This window comes from Epinephelus lanceolatus, chromosome 2 (assembly GCF_041903045.1).
Source record: "Epinephelus lanceolatus isolate andai-2023 chromosome 2, ASM4190304v1, whole genome shotgun sequence".
Classification (NCBI taxonomy): domain Eukaryota; kingdom Metazoa; phylum Chordata; class Actinopteri; order Perciformes; family Serranidae; genus Epinephelus; species Epinephelus lanceolatus.
Window position 1 is genome coordinate 4,795,137 of NC_135735.1, and position 22,602 is coordinate 4,817,738.

At 42.7% G+C, this 22,602-nt stretch overlaps 1 protein-coding gene across 2 annotated transcripts in view; it reads right to left on the minus strand.

Annotated features, from left to right (window-relative positions):
• The window catches only part of adamtsl3 (ADAMTS-like 3), a 321,378-nt gene that overhangs the window by 143,797 nt on the left and 154,979 nt on the right, over positions 1–22,602 (minus strand). For both annotated transcript variants that reach the window (XM_033626208.2, XM_033626216.2), the window contains exon 4: positions 10,302–10,429. In XM_033626208.2, the coding sequence (XP_033482099.2) occupies positions 10,302–10,429 (128 nt within the window). The remainder of the gene's footprint in view (positions 1–10,301; positions 10,430–22,602) is intronic.

Consider the following 22,602-nt stretch of genomic DNA (forward strand, 5'->3'; position numbering starts at 1 on the left):
AAGAAAGCTTGAGTGTGTGTTTGTGCGTGCATGTAGTGTTCTATGTGTGTAAGGCTGATTACTTGGTTATAGTGGGTTGGGTGATTGGGGAGCTTTGGCCAGCTGTAAAATGAATGCCAGAGGGGTGGCAGATGTTAAGTCTGTTTCCTGTATGGTTCTCTGGAGGGCGGGATTGTTGGATGCAGTCTTCAAATATCTCTGTGCTATTGTTTGGTGTCTTTGTCTTATAGGATGGCAGACAGTGTTGTATGCTGCCTAACGTACCGTGGGGTCTGCATGTATTTGGGTCGGCATGCAAATTTTAGTGGGTGAATGCATGCTTGTGATTGGAGGACAGTAGTACCCGTAGACTCCAGCAGAGAATTTGAAGCATCAAACTTTGGTTCTGCAGAGACTTGCACTTTTGTTTCACCAACTGCTGGTCAATGTAACTACAAACGAAATATAATCTCAACTTTCAACTTTTCCTCTGTTGCCTCATTTTTCGCCACCCTGCACTTTATTCATGTACCATATCCATTATACAGGAGTGCTTCTGTGTTCTGTACTCAGTTTGGGGGGCAATAAAGAAAAGCAGAGATATAAAAACAGCTGCCTTTCGGCTTAAAAAACAGCTGGCAGCACAGCAATGACTCATTTAATAACAACTGGTTTTGATGTTTCTTAGTCTCAAACAGTGGCCTGCAGCTGGGCAGGTGCCTCGCCTAGATGTCACGCCATCCACCATCCCCTCCACCTCCAGATGAAAGAGTCAGATCATGTAATATGTAACTTTAGAAATGTTACGAAACATATGACACGTTCAAATGTAATATTTGTGGTTTGCAGAAACATACAATGCCATCTTTTCGTCCTGGCAGCTGGGCTGAAACTCTATCCTGAATTTGTTAAGCAATGTTGATGTTTGTGATGACAACAGTTTTTTTTAACATGAAGATAGGAGGGATATTAATTTCCTTTCACATTGGATTGATTTTAAAAGCATTCTGAATATGTGAGTTATGCCTTTCATGATGTGTGACAGAGCTTTCTGTCATCCTTCACCTTAAAATGCACAGCTGGCGTAATGAAAAGTGATGATTAGCTCGTGTCAAGTGTCGAAAACAGAGCGTAATAAAATATTACAGCCTGTCAGGAGATGAAAGTAATTAACTCAATATGATATCAACAGAACAAACTTTTGTCTTTTTTACACATTAAACACTGGCTGAAATTCAGTTCACAATCCCAGCAGTGATAAAAAGGCCTTTGAAAAGATCAGTGCTATTGCCACATCCTTCAAAGCTGAAGACAACTGGGGAGACGAAGCAAAGGCTGTGAGACGTTCAGGACCAAACTGTGAGGAGGATTTACTACATGTGAACTGCTTTAGGCACATTCACAGTGAGATTTAAGGGCATGATAGTGTTCTTGCTGATGTAAAAATAAGAGAAATAACTTGATAAAATAACTTGATAACTGTTGTTAATAAACAATAAACAACATAACGTTAAAACTAGGAGAATAAAAAAGCTCGGTTTTCACTCTATTTACAGGGTTTTCTCTATGAATGTGTCAGTTTAGCATTTTATATATTGTTAATAACAGCAAACATTATCAGTGGTCCCCAAATTCAAAATAAACGACCCTTTTCACAGGAAATGTACAGTTTCTGCTCATAAAATGCATACAGTCTTTTTAAAATAAACATAGAATGTTAAATATGTGTAAATATTACAATCGTAAAACGATTTCGCACTCCCCTTAAGTGGACCATAACATTTCTTAACCTTGACGTTAATTGAACGTCTCATCCTTCTGCCTCACTTCCATCAATGCAGTGTATCATATCCTCAATAAAGTCCATGCTAGCATGCATCATGCAAGCCAAAGGAGACACTGTAGGTTATAGTCAGCAGCTAGCTATCTAGCTAGTTTAATACAATTCACATTCTCACCTTCATACTTTTATTTTGAAGTTAATTTAAAGAAGGAAACAATAGCTTAGCTACTACTGCACATATATCCACCCAACAATCCAATTTTGCAAGCTGTTTTCTTACCTTGAAAATAGTTGTTTGCTTTCAACCACAATTCTGCAAAGTTAAAGTACCAAATAGTCTGAAATAGCGCGCTGCAGGGGAGCTACTTGTGGTAAAACATTAATGAATGCTTGTTTAGAGCTTTTAATAATGTTGATAGGCTGATTTAGACTCACTAGGCTGTGTCACCTTTATTAAAAGGCACAAATATGTATTACGGCTCCAGAAAGATTCTTTTCTTTTCTTAAATTCACGCAAAAAATGACTCATTTGACATTAAAGGTTGCTGATATCTGGTGTACAGGCTCAGGAGTCTTAGCTGAAGTGACATCTATGAAACATATGGAAAAGATCCTGCAGGATATGGATTTATTTTTACTTACACTTTGTCCTCTCACAATCAAATTCTCTACTTTCCTCTGAGACTTTGGTTGGGAGACTCAAAACTGGCAATCGCTACTGGGGCTCACCAAAATTTAGGAAAAGGTGCCAAGCCGTAGATGTATGATGCACATTTCAGTTGGCAAAAAGTTAAAACATTTTTTATTGAGTGTGTAGGCTACATATTTTTACAACTGGAGAATGTAAGAATCCCTTTAGGCCTACAACAATGATAAATGAAAATGTTAAAAAACAACAACAACATTTTCATTACCATATCATTTTGTCACAGCCACAGGGAGCCACTGGAGACAAGCCAAAGAGTTGCATGTGGCTCCAGGGTGCCCACCCCTGCTATAGACTGAGTCCTATCTTTCGGGACCAGTACAGGATCTGGTGCCACTGTATCAGTTAATTATTACACCAAAAAAAGATCAAAGCAACATCATTTATCAAAAAGCATAATTCATTTTATATCATTCAACATGGTGTCTGCAGCATACCTGTTCAATCTATACACTCACGTCATTAACAGCTAAACAGCAGAGGACAGTGTCAGTTCTTTCAACCACAGACAGATATTTCCTCTGCTGGTGGAGTGTTGCTGTATAAGGGCAGACTGAGCTGGTGGGAGTTAATGGACCTTTAAAGGGGAGAGAGACACAGTCTGGCACCAGAGGAGGCAAAGCAACGGGCAAAGACAAGCTCCACTCCAAAAGAAACACTGGACCCAGACAGAAAGCCAGTGTGTGTGTGTGTGCGTGTGTGTGTGTGTGTGTCAGAGTTGAATTAAGTTGCAGATTAAGCTGGATGTTCTAACTTTGGCTAGTTGCTACTGTCCTGTGGCCCACAGCCATGGACATACACACAGATACAGTACACACACACACACACACACACACTCCGGGCCCAACTAATTATGTTCAGAAGTCAAACTGACCCTCACCCATTCAGAGAGTAACACACACACAGTGCTCTCGCAGGCCGGTTGGCTTGTTGGGAGACGCTTCTGTAATGACTGGAGTGTGAATCTCCCAGTGCGGAGGAAGTCTGAATAAATCAGGACCCCCAATCACTTCCAGACGCTGTGAACTGGGAGCTGTGATCAGCGTTTACCGTGATCAGCCTGTCTCACCCGACCGCTGTCAGTCTTCAGATGTCTGAGGATGTGGAACCTCATCAGACTTCAAACAGTCGGAGGGAAGCACAGGTCAGACTGATAGAACTCAGTTTTGACATATCATCACAGACGACGTTGCAGGGGGCCTTCATAAGAAAAATCGAGGACAGGAAATGAATGTAGATGTAATCTGCTGAGAGCTTTTCACCAAACGACCAAATCATGCCAGGATCAGATGTTCAGAGTTGTTCAGGATTGTTAGGATGTTTGTTGTTACGATTGTTCGTTAGGATGTAGATGTAAATCCTGGCAGAAATAGAATATAATAAGTATGTTTTCTTTAGTGTATAATTCAGCTCTTTAAAAAAAACTCCTAAATGTCTGGATCTTAAATTATCAGAGAAAAAAGGTAAGCACACCTTGGCAGTAGCCGGGCTAGTGGGCCGTCTCCTGAATGCCGAACAGCATCGGAGAGACACTGATTCGTAGCATGAAACTGCTTTATTCAAGGTTTGCATTGGTTTAAATCACCTAGTCAGTTGTTTGAAGCGGAGAAGAGACCTCTGCGGATAATCTGGCTCCTTGTAAATACCTCCTGAAAGTTTGGATCAGAGATGTGGTTGACTTAAAGGGGACGTGGCTGCAATAGTTTTTAATAACTGTAATCGAGTTACTTATTCTCTCTTATCCAAGATTAATACAGTTGTTTTCTTGTAATAACAAGAGCAATGTCTTAAATCCAAAAGAACATATTTTGTTGGGAGATAATTAAAGAAGCACTTAAAGTCTTTGAAAACAGTTGTATAATGTCTTTCAGTGTCTTCCTCCACTCTCTGGAGGGACGTTGTCAAAGTTAAAAACACAAGTAATAACCCTGGAGATGTCCTCAAGGGTATCTCATCTTAGGCTTTATATTTATTTATCAGAAAGCCTGAATAACAAACTGGAGGTGTGGCCATTCTGATGCTATCAAGGAAGATTTATGGGAAGTGTTTTTGTAGATTAACGAATATTAGACACTAAAAGTCAGGATTTCTCAGCCTCTGCTCATCACTTAAAAAAGTTGTTTTTCACCAGTGTGATGCAAACATGTGGTGCAGGAACACAGAAAATACACATGGGAATTTTCTGCGTGACAACTATGCACACCAGGTCCAGTGCAAATTATCCACGTTGACGTGTTCCATGTTTGTCATGTTTCATGAATGAGGCCCAGTGAGTGTCTACTTCACACAACAGAAACCTGTCCAAACAGAATGTCTAAAGCCGTATTTGCAGAGGACCAGTACAACCTGCGGACCTCTGGGAATTTGTAATAATTGCAGAGGTTGTCTGTGACCTTAATCCCATGCAAATCTGCCATGTCTGTAATTCGTCAAGTAAAAATTCCACTGCAAATGTTCTGCCTGCTTCCTGGTTGAGAATTACAGAGGCTGTACTGGCAGTTATAAATGAAAGTTTTAATAGCAGAAGGCTCATCTTGCTGCAAAGCATGGAGAACCATTTGCAGAAGAACAAGCTCAAGTCCATTAGAAGAGCAAAATCATGAAAGATGATGAGATGAATGATGTGACAATGTGCGGCAGATGAAGTTACAAATGACTGTGTGCATCTTATCTGAGGGATAATGTTGGCAAATCTGAGTAAAATACAGACTTCCCTTATCCTGTGCAAATGCGCCACACGAAACAAAGACAGGGGGCGGTGTCCCAATCACATGAGGTCTCCTTGTAATACCAGTCCTGTGCACATACGACATTAATACACAGTACATAAACTACTTGGACCTCAAGTGTGATGCTAACGCTAGCTCTCGTGACTAGCCCCATGTTGTGACAAACACAAAGTGTTAGCAGCTGCTGGGCGATCTCGATCCATAAATTGTCCATTATTTGGTTGTTGAAGTCGTCCTCACAGTGTTTGTTGTACATTATTGGGTGTTGAGAAACCAAATTGATAAGACATTCCCTGTTTTGGCAGAGAGCTACCCATGACCTGGAGGTCACTGGTCAAACATATGCTTCTGCAGCTGCAAATCCCCTGAAATCGCTAAATGTGAAACAGCTTTAAATCTTTCTCTTGTGAGTCCCCCTCCTTTACTGAAGAGCTACAATAAATCACTGAAATATCCCTTCACCTCCTTTTTATCTTACAGATAAATACCTTACAATAGTCTCAGAGAGCGCTGAGTGAAACAAACCTGCTTATATTGCAGTCAGTATCAAAGATGGGAAATGGGGGATGAGCATGTGAAAGTTAAGGCCTTAGCTGACATGCTCTTCCAGGGCTCATGAATGTCTCTCTCAGCACCAGTAACTCTACACCCCACAGGAGGAAACCATCCTTTACTCCGCAGGAAACATTCAATGAGGCAACACTGGCCCAAATATGACAAAACACAACCATAAAACCACCTCCGGACAAACCCAACGGCCAGTTTGCAGGGTGTATTTACTCCTCTTTTATCTCTCTTTCAGTACTATTCATTTCAACTCATAACCACAAGGTGCCAATTAACAAGCTTTAGCACTGCTGTGTGTATTTACCACATACGCTGTTTGTTTGTGTGCAGGAGAAAAGTTCTTCCTTGGTGTGGGAGAAATTTCAGCAGTAGCAGGGTGAGAAAGCGAGGCTGAGCTGCAGTCAGATATAATGGAGACAAATGTGTTGCCAGGAGGCTATAGAATGATGCCATGGGGCACAGTCTGAAATAGATTGGCTGTGATGACTTCCTGAACACTGCACAACAAATAGCTGAGCGCAGACAGGCTGACAGTGAGAACAGACAGCCTCTATGTGGCTTTTAAAAACAGCAGAGATCTGAAACCCACACACTTGGTGCTTTTATCAGTGTGAGGAAGATACAGAACACACCCGACCCAGACACTGTCTCCTTGACTTCCTCGCATCACATCTACAGCGACCCGTGGGGACGCTCTGGACTCTGTCTGAGTTTCCAGCTCCTTCTTTCCCTCCCTCCCTCCCTCTCAATTCAGTTCAACAAAGTTTCTTTTCAGTGATGTTTCTGTGTTTTTTAGATGACATCATGAACACACCTCCCTAAATAAGAGAACTCCAGTTGTGATGAGCTGGAGATATGCTTTAAGGTGATGGATCCACCACAACATTAAAACCACTGACAGATGAAGTGAATAAGACGGATCATCTCGTTGCAGTGTTTTCCTTGCAAACCTTTGTTCCTGGCATTCATGTGGATGCCACTTGACACACTCCACCCACCCAAACACCACTGCAGACCAAGTACCCCCCATGGCAACAGCACTACCTGATGCTACCCTGCAAAAATCCATGACACATGCTGGTACTCCATCTCACAACCCACAGGACTCAAAGGATTTACTGCCAATGCCCTGGTGCCAGACACCACAGGAAACCCCAAAGATCATGTGTCAAAGCCTGACTGACTGCAGTCAGGGAGTAAACTTAAGCCCTTTTTAAACAGGAACTGTGCAAATTTGCAGGAAAGCCCAATCAGTCTTTTTTTCAGCATTGGCAGTATAAAAACAAAATCAGGGAGTGCAGCAAAATGCCGCCTACCTACTTTTGTTTATACAGAATGCGCCTTTTTCGGGGCAATGGGGGGCGTGAGCAAGTAACAAAACCTGTAGCTCAGCGTGTGACGTAAACAGTGACGTGGGAGGGAAGCCGCGGCTGGTCAGTCCTTCAGCGATTCTCTCATAAGTCGGCCAGTTCTTCACCGTCTCCGTCATTTGACGGTTAATGGCCTCTTCGTTTGAGAGGACAAGGAGGGCGCACAATTCCTTGTCTCCCCAGTTGCTCATCTTTACTGTGCATTCACACCGGGCGCGAGTGAAGTGAATTATTCGCGCGTAACGCGCCACACGTAACGCGTGAGTTTGGACACCGGACCATTTTGTTACTTTGCGTTATCACGTCAGTCGCACGAGTAGCGAGCCCGCCCATTTTCACTAGGTAACAACATCTGGCCCGCCATTCTCTCCTCAACCATGGCTGAGATAACCACCATTGCTGCTTTGTACCTGCTCTGGAAGTCTCAGATGCGTCGGAGGGCCAAACGCCATCGTTTTTGGGTTCACCCTATCCTTCAGAAGCGCATCCAGCTCGGCGAGTTTCATCACCTCCTCCAGGAACTCCGTCTGGATGATAGCCGTGTTCAGCGGTACTTCAGGCTGACTGGGGCCCAGTTTGAGGACCTGTTGGCAAGGGTTGGTGCCAGGATCTCCCGGCAGGACAACAACTACAGGCGCTCCATTTCAGCTGCGGAGCGCCTGTCCATCTGTCTCCAGTGAGTAGCAGTTTATTGTTGTGTCAACAACTGGACGTCAGGGCATCAAGATGTCACTGATGTCCTGACGCCAGTGACGTCGGGAGAATCTCAACACTGATTGGCTTTTGCGGCAGAGCATTATGCAAATTCGCCTCAAAAGTTCAATATTTTCAACTCGAGCGATGAGGCGATGGACGCGAATTTCGGGGCTATCGCGTCTTTGCATTGACTTTGTATGTAATCTCGAATTTGCGAATTCGCACTCGGTGTGAACACACAGTTACAGTGTCTGTCAAGTTTGCGTTTCCCTTTTGCTACTAGCTGCTCGCTAATTCCTGCTATCAGCTGTTTCCTGTTTATCTACCGCCAGTGGGTCGAACGTGCAGCGTCATCAACAGCTCCTCCCACAAGTCATCAACAGCCCCTCCTGTTGTGGAAGGCCGCCTCAGTCTTTTTAAACTAAAAGGTTCTGCCAATATGACTACCCTACGAGGCGGAAAATTGGGCACCTCGGATCAACTCGCCAATCTGCCTCTGTGTGTCTAAACGCTCACAGCTGGCTGGCAAAACGGCCCAACATTCCAAAATCTGGCAGTGTAAAAGGGGCTTTAGCCTGCAACAGTGCCTGAGTGAGTAGTACGTGTCAAGTGGCATCCACATGAATGCCAGGACCCAAGGTTTCCCAGCAAAACATTGCACTGTAACAAGATGATCAACGTTTTTCACCTTACCTGTCAGTGGTTTTTAATGTAGTGGCTGATCAGCAAATGTTCTTGTTGTGTTTAGTCATTTAGTTATTTGTGTGTACACTTTTTTGCCAAATTAGTTCCATGGCTTTATGGATGGCAATATCACTCTGTTGATCAGTGCACCACTTTGGTCCAGACAGATATAGCTCAATAACTACTGGAAGGATTGCGATGAATTTAAAGACATTCACGGTCCTCAAAAGATCAATCTCCCTACCCATTGTCTATTGATCAGACAATGATAAACCTTTTCGACTTGTTTTTCGGCTCTTCTCTATATGCACATTTCTACATATAAATGCAGATACATTTTCCAAAAACCTAATATAAACCTAACTCATCACCAGACGATAGCCGATGGTAAATACTACTCGGACTATAAACTGACTTCAAACGAAAACCAGCACACTTCCAATACCAAAATTTTGTCCTGTCGCCTACAGATACCAAAAGATATGTTCTGATGACTCTTCCCTGACTTTTCCTCCAGCACCACCAACACCTGGCCCCAGGTTTTTCATCTGTCAGTTTATTCGTGCTGCTTTAAATAAAAAAACACCAATACTATGAACGAACATTAAAAGGAGTTTGAACCAGACTTTTCAACACAAGGCCAACAAATTAGATAATAATCAAATACCAAACACCAGGGGCTTTTGAAGGCCCAAGTAGGTCTGGAGGCCCTGAGGCAGTTTCTTACTTGACCAGCAAGTTGGGTTGGTCATTTGAGTTACTACAAATGTATTATTTTGATAAGGACATGTACATACATATTTTCATATATTTCTATTTACTATAATATACAAAACAAGAGCCTGCCCTTTAAAATACGACCTCATAGGTTGTTTGTACAAGCAGCTTATTAAAAAACCCTGTTGCATTCCTGGAAAGGGCTCTATCGAAAATGCTGGACATAACAGTACAATGGTTAATTGAACATGCTCACAGAATCGGTCCCTGGATCGTGGACAATAAGCACAATGGACGGACTTTGTGCACATCCCAAGCAAATGGAGATATTTGGTGAAATGGGAAACGAGTCATGATCTATCCAGTTTTCTCCAGAATGGTTAAATGAGATGCCTTCAGGGAGTGCAAGAAGCTGCTGCACCAGCGTGGTGTCAAGTTCACTCCCCAGTACCCAGCCACACTCAGGACTGACACAAAGGAGGGTCCGCACTGCTTGGACAGTCCAAGTAAATACATAGATTTCATTCAGAACGCATAAGACACAAGCTTTGATGAACTGGAATCATGATTTAAGCTCTCAATGACCCGTGTGTTTCCTATTGGTGCAGGTGAACCATTCACAGCACATGTGAACCGATGTGAGACCAAAACACTCAGTGAACTTTCTGCTGTCACTGCACTGACAAGTTTGCTTGGGATCAGTATTTATGGTCACGAAGACCTGCGTCTGCATCCTTCACTGACTCAACACATAACTTGTCTTCAAAGGCTGAGTGTACCGGTGAAGTGATTGGACTGGAAACATCTGCTTAACTGGTATCAAAACAATTCAGAGGGATATTTTGTAGTCTGAAAAATGCAATGGTCAGAGCTGCAAATCTGCTCAGCTGACAGTTTTAGTCATTAAACAGTCTCATCCTCCCCAGTGACGAGCAGCAGCTCTGCACGGGGATGCTGGATTCTGGATTCTTTTCTTTTCCTTTTTAATGATCAGATTTCTGCCATGAGGTATTTCCATACTCCAAAGACGCTGTCGTATTGTGTCTTGTTAGATATTAAATGAGGCTTACCCTCCGTTGAGACAGCGCCGTAGAGAGTAGGAGGCTCCTCCTCCGCAGGTGCGAGAGCAGTCACTCCAGGGGCCCCAGGCGTCCCACCCGATGTCCCTGTCTTCGTCTGAGCGGGTCATCCTGGACGCCTACAGAAGGTCAAACACCAACACAGAGGTCAGTTATTTCAATCTGGTTAGATATTCATGTTTTCACACTGAGCGTGTTCTGACCAGTTGATATAAATCATTGTACTGACGAATACAGCTCTCTGAAGAGTGAAAACATAAGGAACCCTGAAGAGGAAAGGTTAGCGGTTGTAAGAGGACAACCTTATCAGCCTTTTAAGGATCTGTATAAACACATGCACAGCTGCCAAGGTGGAGTTAACTTTAGAAATCTGCCCCGTCTCCTAAAAATGACATCTTTATATAACAAATTGATCAAAATCAAACCCATGCAAAGTCTTCATACTAAACATCAAAGTATTTCATTTGTTTTCTTACAAGATCTGTTCCTGACAACTTTGGGATTGCAAAGATGATATGTTATGTCCACTAACAGGTTGACATTTTCACTTTGTCCATTACTTTAGATAATGACAGTCGTGTTGGGCAGCAATGTATACTTAAAGGTACACTATGCAGGATTGTCGGGTACTGTTTGCAATCACACTTGTGGTGGAAAAGTGAAAGTAAAAGCCAACCCCAGATTCACGCTTATTTGGCATTTCCCCTCACTATACTTGGGTTTTTTTGGCACTGTGTCTCTTGAATACTTGCTGCCTACAGTCTGGCACGTGGTCGCTACCTTTTTATAAAGCCTCGACCTCACCTGAGCGCCGTGGAGGTACACGCCCATCCAGGCAGAAGGCAGAGTCTCAGCAGATAAATACACCACCACATACAGAGAGTGGGTCATAAGTAGAGGTGCACGATATTTGATTTCTTGCCGATATCAGATATTCCAATATGTAACAACTCGTTTGACTGATAACGTCGTGGAGGCAGTAGGCCAAGCAAAGCACCCCAGACGTCCCTCAGTTCCTACTGGGGGACCCCAAGGTGTTTCCAGGCCAGATGGGATATGTAGTCCCTCCAGTGTGTTCTGGGTCTGGTGTTTGAACCCTATACCTGTAGGGTGTTGACACCATTTGATGCAGAAGAGTAGTGAAGCTGCTTTAAAGAATAGCTCAGTGTATATATAGTGAATGTGTGATCGACAGGGAGAAAGAGAGTGAGATGCTGGAGCAGACAGATGTTGATGTTCACAGCACAGGAGAAATTAGCAAGTGGTAGTAAAGGAACAGTGTTTCAGTTTGTCCATAAATAAACACTGCAGCTAATTTCAGACCAAGTAAAGTTCCTGTGTCTTGTTTCCCAGCTGCTGGGTGAAGTGAAGGGGGTTAGCCCTGAAGTTAGCATCAACTTTGGCCCCAGAGGTAAAACAAACTCTCCCCTGTGCTTCTCTACCACGGTCTGGAAGCTGGAGCAGGAATGGTTAACACATGGTGTATTTGTACTGCGACGTTACCTCTGAGTGTTTCACTGTGCAGTGGGCACTGGCTGTTGTGTTTAGAGTAGATGTTGGAAAAGTTATCTCTTGTTTTTTTTTTTTTTTTTTAAGCTCAAGATTTGAGGTTGTGGGCATGTTCATACTAAACAAACCAAATATGATCAATTATTTAGGACAGTGTACAGTGAGGTCAGGGTGTATGTTAGCCAGCCTATGTTGGCTTTTCCTTGATATTAAGTGTAGTTGACAGGCAGACAGAAATATCAGCAGCCAAAATGTCTGGTGGGAAATAGGCCAAATTAATTATTCAATCAATTACTTGCACATTAATTAGCCTAACATTGTGTGATCTATGAGATATGATGCCAAAACAGATTTGATATAAATGCATATTATGCAGAAGAGATTTTAGGATCTTAATAACAGAGGATTCTATTAATCCACCAAAGCTGTTCAGAGTGCATCCCTGTCTCTTCAGAGCAAACACCACATCCATGGCAGTTATACCCCTTCTTCCACACTCATTGGCTGGCTTGGCTTGGTTTGGTTTGGTTTGGCTTGGCTTGGCTTGGTTTGGTTTGGGCCATCAGCCCAGCGCAGCAGAGATTTGCATTTCCATTACAACAGGACCACCTCCCTGAAGGTGTATTGTCTTGAGTGATGATGTTTAAAAGCAGCGGGCTGATCCAAGGCTAAAGTTCCCTGCTATTTTTGCTGCATGTGTTTTTCCACAGCAGGGCAGGTAAAAGACCTGTTGAAGGTGAGCTGTTTGCAGAGGTGCAGTAAGAGCCTGTTGTCTGCAGCTCTTCATCATCATCTCACTGTGGCTGTGGCTGTTTCTCATTTTACTCTTCCTCACTGCCGTATTATTAGACTCTCCTTTATTGAAAAAAAGCTGCTAACAAAGTTCTGCTAATTCAGTTTTCGAGCAGCAACTTCACACAACTTCTAACACGGCTGATAGCGAACATGAAACAGTGAAATAAAGCAGATATCTAAAGTAAAAACAGGACGCAGGAGAGAAACTAAACTCCAAACCACAGAGATTCAGCTAGAAGCTACAGACGTACTGAGAGCTGAATGCAAAGAGACTTTTAAAAATGCCTTTCTCCCTGGTCTCCTGCAGACAGAGGTGAGGAGAGCTTTGCAACACACACGGCTTGTTTGAGGGGAAGAAGTGGGGTTGTTGGGTATTGGTTGCCGTCAGTGAGACGTCACTGCTACCTGCTTTAGGGCGGGCAGCTTGGCTTTTGGCATCTTCGGAAAAGGTCCATCTCTGGCGCAGCTCGGCGTGGCACAGCGCGTCTTAACTGATAATGGACACTGGAAAAGGCCCATTAGTGTACTTGGTGTTGGTGCTGGCATCATAGATCAGGAAGACCTTTAGCACACAGTGGGTTAACTTTAAGATCAGACCAGCAGTGGGCTTGGTGATTCTCTGGATGTTATCAAAGAGGACTTTATAGTGAGGCTTTGTGCCTCCTTTATCATGTCACTTTCCTCCTCTGCCTCCTCCAGTCATTTCTCTGATAAGTCACTCTGTTCAGTCACTGCTCCTTCATTAAGGCTATCATTTTTTTTTAAGTTATGTGTAACTATCTTGGAATACAGGGGATCACAGTGTTTGTGATTTTTGTGTGTGTGTGTGTGTGTGTGTGTGTGTGTGTGTGTGTGTGTGCAAAAAATTTAGGCTAGTAGTTCTTCTATATAGCTGAAATTTTAGAAAGAGCCATAAAGAGCCATATCGGCCAATGGCCATAAAAAAAAAAACTCTGGCATGTAACAGTAAAGTTTTTATCTGTCTGTCTGTCTTTGGTATGTTTGACACTGCAACAGATTTAACAGAATCCTAATCAGAAAAAAAAATCCGAGGAAAAAAAATTACACATCCCATGATCTGCACTTCCTTTGATTTAAATGACATCACTGTCTCACTCCATGTATGTTACCCTGAGCTCGATCTGGGACTTCCTGTCAATGAGATCTCGGTCTGATTGCTGTCAGAAAACTACCAAACCCACTGCAGTTTTTAAGAAACTCTCTGAACCAAGTAGGTGTGAAAAATACTCAACAATAAATTCTTGATAAAGCTTGAGCTAAAAAAGCTTAAAGGCCCAGTGGGATACGGTGAAAGTGTGCCATGCTGGCAAAGATCATTTCTGCTCTCACAGTGACAGCAGATATATCCACACTGAGCTAACACAGCAGCACATCAGCATGCCGGCTCAGGCTAGATTGGACTGGTGTGACAGAAAAGTAACAAAATCCCCGTGAACTGTCGACTGACTCGACTCAGGAGCAACGGAAACATTTCATACACACTGTACAGCTGACCGACACATGTGAACCCTGTGGGCAACAACACTTCAATCAATATCACTGTCAATCAGATTGCATGAAATCAGGATGAGGTAGAATTCTCTTAAGCCTTAATAAGGTCCTCTGAGGTTTGCTGGTGGCCTCGCATGCAGGAGTATTTACAGCATGGTGGGGTCTAACACACAGCACATGACATTCACACACTTTGTCTTTTCTATAATTAGATATAACAGCCCACACTTATAATTACAGCTGCAATAACCTACTGTTTCAGTTTTTATCCACAGAGAGCTGCTTGTCCTACTGCTTCTTTTCTTTTTTTTTATTTTATCAGCTCAGAGATTTCTCATCAGAAGAAGTCACATCTGTTTTTGCTGACATGATGGAAGGAAACATGCTAACAACATATAGGCCTATTGTGGAACCAATATTATGTCTCATCAAATGGGCTGTTGTAATGTCACAAATACCTGTACCTTTTTTGAGATGCATTAGGCTTGTTTGTCTGGTATTTGTTTACATTTTAGCAAACTGGTACCACTGAAAGTATGTCAAATTAATTATTAGAAGTTCCTGTTTGCAGTGTGCCCAAGGATGTACACACATCTATCACTGCATCACTTTGATACTAGTCCATCCCCATTGGTAGCTTTGTCACCTTCTACCTATGCCAGTCCTCAATGCCTATGTGCAGCTTCACATGGATTGACCACGTCAGTGAGTAGAAAAACGTGGGACAGACAGAATGACTGACTGACAGAATGACACACTGACAGTTTCCGTGATTATGTACAACATACCATACCATGACTTAGTCATACCAAACATTAGAAGAAAACACCAACATTGGTCCACAGGGGGAGCCACAGCGATCGGTCGCATTTTAGCCATTTTTAAGCATTTTTCTGTTGTTATAGCGCCACCCAGTTGCCAATTAGAGTTAAATTTCTCCAGTCACCTTGAGGCGTCCTGTTCTACATATCTACCAAGTTTAGTAAAAATCCATAAGGCGGTTAGGCCTAGGTAAGAAATGAGCTCTCTAGCGCCCCCATTTTGTTTGATGGGGTCAATAATGGAGGGGTCCCCTCAGATTATGTGTGGTCATATGCCTACAAAGTTGCGTGGTGATGGGTGAAACCCTTGAGATGTTATACACCTTTATGTGATGAGCCACGTCCTCCGCAATATTCATTGCCTTATAGAAGCTCAGTTTTAGTAAGTTTTCCAACTTTTGCCAAGATGGAACTTTAGATATTGGTCCCTAGATTATGTTCACCCAGTTTCATGCAGACCGCTCAAACTTCCTAGGAAGAGATCCATTTGAAGTGTTTTTCAAAAAATTCAAAATGGCGGAAAATCTATATAAGCGGAAGTTATGGGTTCTTGAGGCAAATTTGTTCCTCATGAGGAGACGCATCTCTGTGCAAAGTTTCATGTCTCTACGACATACGGGGTATGAGATATGGCCATTCAAAGTTTGCAATTTCAATTGGTTGCTATAGCGCCCTCTTTGGCCAATTGATGTAATACTGCTTCATTGGCATCCTCCCATGACCCTCTACCACTGTGCCAAATTTCACATGGATTGACCAAGTCAGTGAGGAGAAAAACGTGGAACAGACACACACACACAGTTTTCATCATTATATAGTATATAAGACCAGAGAAAACTTAGAATTGTGATGGTTCTCAGGCAAGTTCTGAAGCATCTCTTCTCTATGATTACAGTTTATTCACAATGGACATCAGAGATGATTTTCTCGGAGTAAGTCACAGAACAATATCAATATATGACAATGTATATCTGTATGTTAAGATTTGACTGAGTTATGACTCCCCTCAAGCTAAAACCATCCTGTAATGTCACAATTGTTAAAATGCCATTTGGGGATGATGAGTTAATTTACAGAGGAGCATCATTAATGAGGTATGTGTGTAGAAATGTTGTAATCTGTGAACAAAATAAGTGCACACACAATATTACTGTCAGGTTCATGACACGTGCACACCTGCTAATTTTGTTCTGCCAACCATGCGTAAGTTCATGACTCACAATCATTCTAAACTGCCAGGTGTGCTTTTAGAGTAAGGTTGCTAAGTGCATGAGTGGACAACATAAATCCACCAGCACACCTTAAATTTCAATATGACAACTTTGACCATTGCATTGGTTTTTAATGTCTCTCTTGGATGGCACAGACTCTTGACCAGATTATGTGACTGCATATATTCTAATCCTCACTTAGAGGAAAATCTCGCTAAAATGACCTTAAAACAAGTCGCAAGGCAAGTGACATCTACTCAAATTAAGTCACACAGTCTTTCATAATTGGATCTATACTCATAATAAGTCCTCTGATACTTTGAATTTAAACATCAAATGATCAAACTTGATAAGACGTAAAGGTTTTGCAGTGTGGAGTCATTCTGGCACTACGACAGTAAACTGTCTGTCACACAGTGTTTTTCATTAGGAGCGTCCTCCAGAGAGTAAAAAGAGTCCAGCAGTTAGTCGGCACAGGCCACAGGTCTCACTCTGCTGCAGAAGAACCACTTCTTTACCCTCTGTGGCCACTGAACAGCAGCAGTACCTCACAGTCCTGTGATACACTCATCTGTTTGAGGCACGCAGTCCTACCAGGCTGCATCTCACCCCCAACCTTCCTCCTATCTTATCTGCTGCGTTAAAAGCCCAGATGAAAGAGAGGGAGCGACGGAGGGAGAGACTTTGATACAGAGGGAGAGAGATGGAAAGAGAGTGGGTTTTCCTGGCTGCGTGTCACCAAAAATAGGAAAATTGGCTTCCCTTGGGTCAGTGATGTCACAGCAGACCCTACGGTGCCAAAGAAAAAGGAATCTCATACTGTGCTGCGAGTGTGTGTGTGTGTGTGTGTGTGTGTGTAAGAGGAAAACTGAAGCACAATGAAGTATTTATGGAAAATAAGTCAGAGAAGCAAAGAACTCAGCTTTCTAAAGTGCTTTTAAATTGTGCCCTTCAACCCGTGCGTCACCAGACCAATAGTCAAAACACGTATTTATACAATTCAGAAAACTGTTTTTCCTGGAGAAGTGGTAGCGCAGGGCCTCCACCAAAACCTTTCTTGCCGTGTCAGTGAAACCCAGAGCACAGGAACAAACTCTAATTCCTCTGACAATGTTATTTATGCCTGGTCAACCAGAATTAACATTTCTGACATGCCTCCGCAGGTTCCATTTCACCCTGCCTCCCAGGCCCCGATCACTGGCTGACCTTGGAGCTGGCAGAGCGAAACACTTTGCTGTCTTCAACCTTGTTACGCGTACCCCCGTAGATGGGATCGATTCGCGAGTCTTGGAATTTTGCACTGCGGTGGAACTCAGTATTCTCTCGCTTCCCTCCGCCTGCTGCATCCAAAGAGACAGACTGATCCGCTGGAGAGGAATTAGACACGTTAGCACTCTGCTAATAGGATAAAACCACCTTTTGTTGTTGGGCTCAGCCGGCTAACAGCCATCACAGACCTCCAACAGTAATAACATCGGCATGAGGAGAATCTGTCCAGCCAAGGCTTTTTCTGGCCTGCCTGGTCCATTGTGTGAGCTCTGCATAGTTCTGTATCAGCAATCTGTGTCCACTGACAACCCAGATGACCTGGATATGTACAGTAGATTTCTCTATTTACCCTGAGTAGGACCCAACATGGTACTTAGCTAGTCCCCAAATACAAGTTCTACTGTACTACTTTCTAGTAAGGCACCCTGTATGAAGGCTTCATGAGGGTTCATAACTACAAACTTATTAGAAAGTGAGAAATGTTGCTAATGTGGCTGTAGACATTGGCTCTGAATATAATCAGGGCAGCGATCAAGTAACAGTGAAAACAATTTAGTATTTTAATGCAGACACGGTTACATACATGTATATATGATGAGATGCAAAGCCTTCAGACATAACTTTACAAATTATTTATAAATGATTTAAAGGTGCTTTTTGTTATTTAGAATACACATAGTTGATTTAGAGTCTTATTCCCAAGTCATCAAATACCGGCACTTTGGGCTGGTGGTTCGGTCAACACATTCTCACTCTGACCTTGTCACATATCGCTGTTTGGTCATGGACTTTCCACGTCGAAATACAATGTGCAAGGTACCCTAGAAGTGTTGGTTGTTGATGTTCTGGGATGCCGTGTCAACTGGAAATGTACAGTTTGCGTACAGTCTATTACATTTACAATCTTACAGGAAGCAAACACTGGCCTCCCTGGTGAAAGTCAGTGGTTGTTGGACTCAACCAGCACCTCTCCTGTCCACCCTACTCAGACTTTCGCCGGCTTCACTTTCGTTCTTGTTCTGCCGCATTTCCCCCTGATGCTACCAGGTGCCATTAAACTATTATGGTGACTGGCTGTGTATCTGGCTAAAGTGAAAGAAAATGTTTTTTTGTCCTTTTCTGACAAGTCACTGACCAATCGTCGGATTTCAGTGACTTCAGAGTGAGACCGGGTTGGTTCAGTCCGACTACTAACCTAAAGTGTTGGTATTTGACGACCTGTGAATGAGCCTCAACAATCACCTATCTTTCTCTCGAGTTACATACAGCACCCTTGAGGTCGTGTTAAGAAACAGCTATCAACAAATTCAAATAAAGCACTAATAGTCAATGTTGCTGGGAAATGAGGCTGTGCCTACGTGTCTGTGCATGTTTCAGAGTTAGAGTTCAGTGAACTCCAAGCATCCACTGGGTTTTAGTGTTTGTTTTACACTGATAACTGAGCAGAGCAAATTGCTTTCTTTTAGCTTTTTGAGGAAATGATGTGTCTGGTCATTACAAACACTGGAGTGAACATGACCCCCCACTTCCATGGTGATTACACACTTTAAGAAACCCAAGGCAGGCAATGTTTGTAGCTACACGCTTGATGGCTTATTAGCAAATGAGAAACCTACTATTGCCTCTTGAAACAGCTGACAGATGAGGGTATTTTGTTTTGATGTCTCTATCAGCAGGATGACATCACCAGTATGTTCCAAAATCCAAAAGACCAGTCATATGACTTCTTTCTGATCTTTTACCACTATGATTAAGGTTTTGTTAGACTTTGACATAGAAACAATTTGGTAATGGTTGGGACAGATAGCAGCTTGGGTTTAAAATTCTACTTTGTTGAGGCCAAGGAACCCTTGTTGTTTTCTGTAACAGATGATTAAGGGAACAGAACAATCACCATTTAAATGTTTCGAAAAAAATAACAAAAGATCTCTGCTGTTTAAAGGTCACATGCGTTGTCAACCCATCCCTCCACCTGACCAGCTTCCAACAAAGTATCTACAGTATAGACCCTTTTAGGTCCAACGTCACAATGATGTCATTTTATTAGCTGGAGGCAAAACATGACTCGCCACCACAGGGCTTTAGGCTACATGGGAGTGTTAAAATGTGTTTGTCTTGTTGTGTTATTGGGAGCCAGAATAGAAGGAGTCATGGCTCAAAACCAGCCGCCACTGCCCGTCAACAAAAACAAAGACGACTATGGTTAAATGTGATAAGACCAAAGGACTGGACAGAGGCCATCATCAAAAATGCTCACATGTGCAGCGCACACTTCATATCAGGTTAGGGAAAAAGTATTTCCTGTTGTAGGGATGAATAAGGTTATGTGTATTAAGGGTTATCATGTCCACCTCATCAGAAACTGATTAAGAGGAATATTGGATTTGGAAACAAACAAGTGTGGCACTCCTTTGTAAGATTGGCTTCCTGTGACATCATCCATCCACTGAGTGAGAGCATACGGGTCGGCCAGTCTGGTCCCGTTGGTCAGTGTTTACTTATTCAAGTAACACTGGCGGTCCCGGAGAGTGAGTGACCTGACATGGTGCGTTGGTAAATTCAGTCTGACGCTCTACACTAAAATGAGAGCCCTGTTGGTGGAAGAAACGCAGCGTTATATTTCTAAGTTAATCACACATTCACTCCGCTCCATCTGCCCAGAGTGCGTTCTGCCACTCTTGAGAGTGCGCTGCTCCAGATAACCAACCTTTCAGACAGCGCACCAAATTTACAAATGGTCCAGTTTGTGCCAGAGTGCAAACTATTACTACAGTTCTGTTGACATTGTGCAAAATAAAGACATTCCAGTCTGGTGGATGTACTTTTTAATCCTCCAGGTTTGGGACGTGTGTGATCTGTCAACTGGACGATTAAACGTTGCTAGTTTCACTCGTTGGCACTAAAGCTACTACCTGGTTAAACTTATTGTTAAAATTAATTTATTTATGTGCACATTTAAATAACATTGATATAGCTTGCACTGAAATGTCATGTCATCCTAGTCACATGTTGCTTTATACAGGATAACCACAGTCTTAAAAAACCTGGAAAAGTCATATCCAAATCTCCTTTTCCAGGCCTTGAAAAGCCCTGGTATTAGTAAAATCCTTAAAGGTTTTGTAAAAATCCTTGAATTTTGCTGTGTTTAATGGGATTAATTGTAATCTTTCAGTCATCTTTAATGTAAGGTAACATGACGGCAAATTTATTTTCTGTGGCTGTTCACGTAAAGCTGCTCTAATGTGCATGTGACGTTTTGTTTACTACATACAATCATTATAATACAATAATTATAATTTGGACCACAATTGTCATTGATATTTTATTATAGATCCAAACTGTTAATGTAACATTTTGGGAAGTTAAACAATTTACTGACAAAAGGAGAATAAAGCTCCGTCATTATTTTTTGTTCTGATTTCATTATTGATTTGGACCACAGAAGCTAACACTGCTGTTGTTTTACGCAATAACTTAACATAAAATTCTACGCACTGATACAGTGAGAGCTGGTCATCCTGACGTGTGGTTGTGTTAAGATATATATTGTGGATTTTCAGTTGTCCTAGATCGATTGGTTGAGGATGTCAAAGCTCTAAATTATGCAGCTGAATTACCTTTTCACTATTTTCCTTCCTCCCACCAGTACGCCACTGTTGGATGAATCCATAATTTATTCATTTATTGATTCATTCACTCACTCATCCCTTCATGTATTGATTCCTTCATTCACTGATTTATTTATTGATTCCTTTATTTCCCTTTTTTCCTCCAGTAATCCCAAGTTGCATCATAGATTTTCCTCTTTGTCTGAGTATCATGAAACATGTACAAGTGCAAATCCTATTAGGTTGCTTCACACTTGATCTCCTGCAGTTTCAGAGCTGGTAAACAGACTTGCATCACTTTGTTTGGCTGTGGGAGCTCATGCGGAGTGAAAATAGCCAGCAGCATTAATCTCATCTTGTGTACTGATATGGGAGTGTGTCTGATGGGATTAGAAAAAAAACTGCCTCCCTCCTTATATGTATGAGAGAGTTGAACGCAGGATAAAATCTACTACTTATAAAGTCTGTCTAATGTATTCTCAACTGGCTGACTTCACTGTAGATGTGTGTACTCTGTTCCTATGGATTTAATCTTGATCCATATTGTTAGTGTAAACTATCATAAAACACATGTAGGAAGGTTTATTAACCCAACGCCTGTGGCGGGGTCTGTGATTCAACCACTTCTGCTAGAAAGTTTATACGAAAGTAATCCGCATTAGCAAGTGATGTTCACTGGCTACATTTAGTCCCAGTTAAGAAATCAGGAGGAGGTTCAGAGCAAAATGAGAGAGTGGAGGCAAGGGCACAGAAAAGATTTACCTACAAAACTAATAGAATCCCGTCCCCCATACTTAGGCCCAATTCCATTTGTTATGTTTACCCCTAGCCTCATTTACAAGTGCCCCTTTGCCCATGAGAGGTACAAGGGGTAGTGGTTGAAATCTTCCGCTTTGAAATGGGTCAACCCTTCAAGATCCTGATACGTCATAGGTCGTTGTCGATGCTGGTGCAATGACATTGCGAATATGCCGTCTTCTGCTGTGGTAATTTCTCTTACCTAGGCTATCTGCATCCTTATGTGATTGTCAGGACACCTCTGATTTGTTCACAACTTAAGTTTCATGCTATCAATCGATTGAACAAGTCCATCTATCCATTCATCCATTTTCATCTGCTTATCCAATGCCCGGTCGCGGGGGCAGCAGGTCAAGCAAAGCACCCCAGACGTCCCTCTCCCCAGCAATGCTTTCCAGCTCCTCCTGGGAGAACCCAAGGAGTTCCCAGGCCAGATGAGATGTGTAGTTCCTCCAGCGTGTTCTGGGTCTGCCCCGGGGCCTCCTACCAGTGGGACGTGCCCAGAACAGGAGGCCCCAGGAGGATCCTGAACAGATGCCCAAACCACCTCAACTGACCCATTTTTGACATGAAGAAGGAGCAGCTCTACTCCGAGCTCCCTCCAGATGTTTGAGCTCCTCACCCTATCTCTAAGGCTGAGCCCAGACACCCTTTGGAGGAAACTCATTTCGGCCACTTGTATCTGCAATCACATTCTTGCGGGTCACTACCCAGAGCTCATGACCATAGGTGAGGGTTGGGATGTAGATGGACCAGTAAATCAAAAGCT